The sequence below is a fragment of the Squalius cephalus genome (genome assembly GCF_949319135.1).
Source record: "Squalius cephalus genome assembly, chromosome: 9".
Classification (NCBI taxonomy): domain Eukaryota; kingdom Metazoa; phylum Chordata; class Actinopteri; order Cypriniformes; family Leuciscidae; genus Squalius; species Squalius cephalus.
The window spans coordinates 7,412,255-7,419,452 of record NC_137130.1 but is presented as its reverse complement, the minus strand read 5'-3'; the positions used below and the strand labels follow the sequence as shown (position 1 = coordinate 7,419,452).

Below are 7,198 nucleotides of genomic sequence, written 5' to 3'. Positions count from 1 at the left end.
CTGTGCGCTGAGATGAAGAGCCGTGTTATCATTTAAAGAAATTCAATTGAGTTTAACTTCCATTATTTATGTTATTGCTAAAACGTGACACTCAACAAATCTAGTCAGTTCAGATATTTCATGAGTACTAGCTCAAGCACACCTAATCAAGGGCTTCATTAGTTGCACAGGTGTGCTTGAGCTAGAACACATGAAATATCTGAACTGACTAGATTTGTTTAGTTCAGACAACATCTGTTTTGCAGATTTGTGCTGTTGTGAGGGATTCTATTCAAGGGGTTGAATAATTCTGAAACTGCAGAAGTCATTAAAAGTTACATTTTCAGTCGAATTTGGGGAAACCACTTGACAAATTTGTTGTGTTGAGCAATTTCAATGACTTTTGTTTGATTTGCCTGGTAAACCCTACATTATGGGGACAAAATGTCCCCACAAAGATGACATTTATTGTGACATTTATTACCAAAATTATATTTTTTTGTTTGATTTTGTTTTTTGAAAATGTAAAAATGCAGAAAGGTTTCTAGACTATACAGTTTGTACAGTATAAAATCATTATGTCTATGGAAAGTCCCCATAAAATATATAAACACAACATGTTTGTTTTTGGGTGAACTATCCCTTTAAGACACTTCTCCTTTAATGTAACCTTTTTGGCATGAAAACGTTTTTCAAAATTGAGTCAAGAACCGTAGAATTCTATATAGAACCCCAATGAACCTTTTATTCTAAGAGTTGACTGTATAGAAACACGAACAGATGCGTGCACACCTTGAACAGACAGCTCTTTCCAGCGCTCCTTGTTGTTCTGGATGATCTCAGAGAGCAGGTGTCGGACATGTTTCAGGTCGATGCCGCACAGAGAGTAGTCTGTAGTGGCTCCCTGCTCCTCGTTGGAACCCCGACCGCTGTGTCTCTGTACCGCCTCCACCACCGCGGCTGAGCCCCGACCCGTCAAACTGCACCACACGAGCAGATTACAGACAGATTATCATCCCTGAATCAAACACCTTTACCCTGATGAACATGTGACCATCACCTCACCTTGACCTGCGGACACCCCCAGATTTTACAGCTTCCTCTATGAGAGGACTAATAATCTTCTCTGTGGTGTCGACCAGAACAGAAAACGTGGGTTCCACGATAAAATCGATGAACCCTTTGAAGGAAAAACAATATTGTTTGTTTAGAAGCCTTTGTCATTCATTTGATTAGCTAGAAACTCATTAGAAATAATGAGTTTTGATTCAATCAAGACACCTGTAGTTATTGTGTCATTAAGTGAAACCACATTTATTTTATGAGCTCCATTAAATATTACAAGAGAGCATGTTATTGTCTCAGCAGCCTCTTGATGGCAGTAAAGAGCTGAACATGACTGGACTGAAGGCACGTCTGTATGGATATGTTCATAACAGCATAGTTGCAGTATAGTTCATAACAGCATTTCTACAGTAATAAATATGCACATTTTTACATAGAATACATGGATGTTCATGAGTGGCATCCAGTTACCATCTTGCAAAAAAAAAAAAGATACTTGACACTTATTTATCTATTTATTTTTATTGCTATCCTGAAAAGTCTAAAATAAATATATTTAAAAAACTAAAACAAATTATATATATATATATATATATATATATATGTGTGTGTGTGTGTGTGTGTGCACAATAGAGAGATGAAAAACAATATATTATTCAGTTTACAAAGTATTAATAATACTGTTCAAATTGATTTAGTTGTGGATTTAAAGAATGTAAAGGTTCTGAAAAGAAAAACAAATAGATTCTATAAAATTCTGATATTGCTTCTAGTTCATCAACCTTGAAAATAGGTCAAGTTGAGTGCATTGGATTGTGGGATACAGTGTTCCATGCAGTGTGCTTCTTTTGGCAAATGTAGCAGATTGTCTGTGTGTTCCATACATAAAATTTGCCAAGTGAGCAAGCATACATACTACAGTATATACTGCAGAGATAATAGAAGTAGTCTGTGAGTGCTGTTCCAAACATGTCCTTGGCTATCAGAGATCACATGTGCATGTGTGTGTTAGTTTTACCTATCTGAGACTGGGCAATCATGGTGGCTTTCCGGTCACATAGCGGAGAGAACGGCAGCCCTAGTTCTGCCTCCTTGTCACCCTGCAGAGACAATAAAAGAATCAGAAAGAATTACTCATACTGGTTCAAAGCCTTGTGAACAGTCTAATAAAACATTGCTCTTCCCTCTTTGTTCTTGAAAAGAGAAGCAGACAGAGACATCATGTTCCCGTGATTTCTGAGCCAACAGGATTTTCACTCAAAAATTGCAAGAAAGTTTTCACAAACAAAGCATGTTTTTTTGACTGGTAGGTGTATGTTTAAGTCAAAAATATAATTTATGATTTTGATTACCTACTACATTGCATCTGCATAAGCTCTTCAATGGATTTGAACTTTCTGCTACAGTTCACCCAGATAATGTTTGTGTCTGTAGCAAGTGTGTCTCTCTGGGAGTTCTGCTTGTGTTATTGGAGATAAATATTATGATGTGTGTACCTGTCTGAAGAACTCCTCCATAAGGGCTTGTGTCCAGCGGTAGTGCAGCTTCCAGCCCTTAGCAGGGTGACTGATATCAGCCGCGTGCAGCATCAGGGACAGCACTTTAGCCTTGTCTATTCTGATAGACACACATTCATCACAGCTTCATAAGTCAGATACAAAGATAGAAAGTTTGTGAACAAATTATGAACCCATAAATTACACACACATACACATTCGCAAACAAAGGACATGGGAGGATTGTGTCTTAACACAACACACTGGAGAGCAGCTTTATAGTAGAAAATGCTGATTGAAAGAGACACTGACACTGTTTTTTTCATGTTTAATACTGTAAAGCTGCTTGATTTTAAGAAATCTATTGTATAAAGTGGTATATAAATAAACGTGACGTGACTTTACCGGAGTGCCGAATTGCTGAGCTTCTGCAAACATCTCTATGCAGCAGCATTTAGCTGCTAATACCCAAGTCAGTTTGGAAAAAAATAATATGCCAAAGGAATAAATAAAAAATAAGTACTAATAACAAATATATTTCATAAAAAATACAATATATATGCAAATCTAATAAAATCTTAGATATTGTGATATGGTCAAAACATGTGACACTGAAGACTGGAGTAATGGCTGCTGAAAATTCAGCTTTGTCATCACAGGAAAAATGTATTCAAATAGAAAACAAAGATATTAAATTATAATGTTATTTCACAATATTACTGTATTTTTACTGTATTTGATCATTTAAATGTAGCTTTGTTGAGAATAAGAGGCTTTCTTGGACTGCACTTTTACTTTACGGCCTATTTGCTATATTATGTAAATTTGTCTTTGGCACTTTGGCAAAAAGTCCACACTTAAAAGACAGACAGAAATAGACTAGGCAGACATACAATTAATTTAAAAATAAACTTTAAATGTGAAATTCAAGACGTCAAGAGTCTTAAAATAACTCCAGTTGAAGTCCCGTTAAAAATCATTTCTGCCAACCAAACAAAGGATTTGTTGCATTAGAAGCACACATTTGAAATGCAAAATGAAGAGGACGAACGTCCTCATAGATCTGAAATGCTTTTTGTCACATGAATCGGGAAAATACATCCTGGAATTCTAGTTGGCTTTTTTTCAATAATTTTATGAGCCTGTTTAATGGTCTGTTTGGAGCTTGACGGACACAAGAACAAAAAATAAAATAATGTAAAACAAAAGAATGAAAAAGCTATAGTCAACACATTTATTTCATCACATAATACCCCCCAGTTCTAATGGGTACTACGCAAGAAGTGTGACGCATTATCATAAGGAAGACACACCGTCACACTCATTCATTCATTAACACCCTCATGTTCACGAACGCTCAGAGAGAACAGGACTCACCCCTCCGGCTGCTGCAGGGTGTTCCTCATGGTCTTGATCTGCTGGAAATGGCAGGACATATCTGTGCTCATGACCATCTCGATCACCAGCGTCCGCAGCTCCCTGTGGGAAGCACAACACAACGGCTCATCAGAACTCAAACCACATGCACTTTCCCAGAACAGATCCTCCATCTGCAGAACGGGACGTCCGAGGACATTGTTTCCCAGCGTCGAGTGTCAAACCCCAGCGTACCTCCAGTCATCTTTCGTGAGGTTGACCAGGATGTTCATCTCATCCTCTTGCATGAGTCTGTAGGCTGCGCTCACATGGTGGTTTTCCAGAACCGAGCGATCGTTGTACAGGATGGCCACTTCTGATCTGTGCAGAAGCAAAGGAAGAGGAGTCAAAAAATGTCCTATATGTTCCAATTACTTTGACACCTTTATGCCACTGCAGTAACTTTTTAAAAGGTTAGTACACAAAAAAAAAAAAAAAAATCCCTTCATGATTTATTCACCTTCATGTCATTCCAAGTCTGTATGACTTTCTTTCTTTCGTGGAACACAAAAGATGTTCTACAGTATTTGAAAGCTTATTGTCACCAGGGGCTGTCAAGCTTCAAAAGACAAAAAAAACCTCCATAAAAATAGCTTGAAAGTAGATATGACTCATGCAGTACCTTTCAAGTCTTTTGAAGTTTTGTGTAGTGAAAAGAACGACATTTAAATGTTCTTTTCCACTGAAAATATTGCTGAGTTTTTCAAAACACAAGAACACAAGAACCAATTGCATTGATGCCAAAATTGGCATGACAGATCTAAAAGGGCCACCTTTAAATTCAACACACAATCTTGGTTGCACTTGTACATATTAGATTTTTTTTTGTGCATATTCAGAACTTTGTTAATGAGACTAATGGTGAAATGGCACATTTTGCACATGTCTCACCATAAGCTTGTAATTTCGTGTGTTGCTCATATTTTTTTCACCACAATGTCCCCTTAGGGGCTCCATACCTCAAGAACCCTATAGCCAAAAAAAGTTTCTCAATAAGAACAGGAATTATTTTTCTGAACCAAAAGTCCCAAAGACCTCTACTATCTCTTACTGTAAGTTCAAATATATTGCAGAGAAAATCCCTTTTATTCAGTGAGTGACAGACAGTACTCAGGAGATTTGCTTTTCATTCACTTGAGGAGTAAATCTGAAGTGAACTACAAGATAAGGTGGAACATCAGCTGTAATCAGAGACATTAAGAGTAATGGCTCCATTTTTCCCCCCATCACACAAGCCTCGTCTCCCATAATTCACTGATGATGGAGCGCTCCTTCAAAATCACTGTATACTGCAGCCCTTGTCCTTGCCATCGGTTTTTGTCTGTTGCAAAAGCAAGTGCTGTGATGTACTTCTTCGAAGAATGATGTCTGCTATGGGCTGTCATGCAAAATGAGGCCTGCTGTAAAAAGATCTTCTCAAGGATCCTTTGGCATGTATTAATGTGAAAAAGATATGCGTCCTGACGTGAACCAACACAGAGCAACAACAACATGAACGTAGATTCTGACGTAGATTCTGCCACTGAAGATTAATTGAAAACATGATAAATTCCACTCTCAGCCCCACGATAGCCCACCACAAGGAAGATAAACTGTGTTAGAAATATGACCAGTGGATTCTCTCTCTCTCTATTATAAATAAACACACACTCTCACACACACCTACGCAGGCAGCATTCTAATGCATAACAGATGCATTCAATTCGTTCCAAATGGTAGGTAGAATCATTATGTTTCTGAGATTCCGAGACAGTATCACATCCATCCTTCACAGAGAAGGCAATTCCATAATGCATTGTGATAAACTTGCATTAGTACAAATATCCATCACCCAATTGGTGGGTAAAGCAAAATACATGCTATTTATAAATATTAATGATACACACAAATATTATAAATATTTTATAAATATGAATAAATGTAAAATGAGAGTATATATATATATATATTAAATATTAATTATATAAGTACTGATTAATTATGGGGAAATGTTTAAATAGTAATAAATACAAAACAGATTAAAAAAATGAAATAAAAAATAACTTTTTAAAATATAAAATCAACAATAATTCTGTTTGTACTGAGAAATAAACAGTTTAGGTACTAAAAATAAGCTTGTTTATATCTACATTTTAATTAAATCTGCTCTAGATCAGGGTTATTGTTGTAAACTAAAACTATTAAAGACATTTACATTAAGTGTTAATTGAAATGAAGCTAAAATACAATAAAATATACATATTTATTAGAAAAACTTAAACTAAACGAAAATTGGAAAAGTTTGCACTAAAGGTTGAAGCACTAAATTTATTGACTGGAATGAACTAAAACTGAAATAAAAATAAATTAAACCTAAAAAGACAAAAGCACATAATGAAATGACTGAAAATTAACTTGTTCTGTTTCAAAATATGAATAAAATTATAATAAAACTTTAAAATAGCGCTGCTCTCGATCATAAGGCTTGATGTGATGGTGTGTTTGGAAGCTGGTACATGCTTCATACAAAAACACAGAGCATCATTATGGCAGCTTATTTCAATTTTGGACAATTTATTGAGATTATTGGCTGCTTTTTACTGGAGGTCATCACACACCTGGTCTGGATGTGGAAATTATTGGTCGTTCCAGTGTGTTCAAAGTCGTGGATAGCAGCAGCAAACACCATGGCCAATATTTCCAGTTCAGTGAGCCAGTGCTGTGGGAGAGCAGACCAGTCAACCATTACCCAAATAATCATCATTACCATCATTCAACATCATTAAAACGCATTTCAACAGCTGCGCATATTAACCTGCAAGTTAAGACCTCAAGCGTTCAGCTTGTATTGACTACAAACAGATGTCATATTTGTTTGGTCAGTGCGAGACATGCATACAGAATTCGCTGAGCGCTCTCACCATAATGCCAGTGTGGAGCATCAGATAGTGTGCCGTCTGCGTGACATCAGCAGCGTGGATCAGATTGTGGTAGGGGTTTCTGTGCTTGCTGTAGCCCATTTCCAGAGCTTCCACGAATGACACCAAGGAGGACACTGGTATCTACAGAGAAGAACAATCCCAGTTACAAAACCAGAGTGCTTGTGATTGTGCATTTCAACCACACTGCCGTTCAAAAGTTTGCTGTCAGTAAGAATGTTTTTGAAAGAAATTAAGGATGCACTTTATTTTACAGTATGTGCACTTTCAGTGTACTTACAGTGTGCTTACTTAAGAAAGTACTGGTTAATATAAGGTAACAAC

General features: G+C 36.7%; 1 protein-coding gene across 6 annotated transcripts in view; it reads right to left on the bottom strand.

Annotated features, from left to right (window-relative positions):
- pde1a (phosphodiesterase 1A, calmodulin-dependent) overlaps positions 1-7,198 on the bottom strand; it is a 109,944-nt gene that overhangs the window by 3,014 nt on the left and 99,732 nt on the right. For all 6 annotated transcript variants that reach the window (XM_079882297.1, XM_079882298.1, XM_079882299.1 and 3 more), the window contains 8 exons: positions 6,857-6,997; positions 6,554-6,654; positions 4,152-4,277; positions 3,918-4,019; positions 2,541-2,661; positions 2,063-2,144; positions 1,045-1,159; positions 772-959 (listed from right to left, as the gene is read on the bottom strand). In XM_079882297.1, coding sequence (XP_079738423.1) covers positions 772-959; positions 1,045-1,159; positions 2,063-2,144; positions 2,541-2,661; positions 3,918-4,019; positions 4,152-4,277; positions 6,554-6,654; positions 6,857-6,997 — 976 coding nt within the window. The remainder of the gene's footprint in view (positions 1-771; positions 960-1,044; positions 1,160-2,062; positions 2,145-2,540; positions 2,662-3,917; positions 4,020-4,151; positions 4,278-6,553; positions 6,655-6,856; positions 6,998-7,198) is intronic.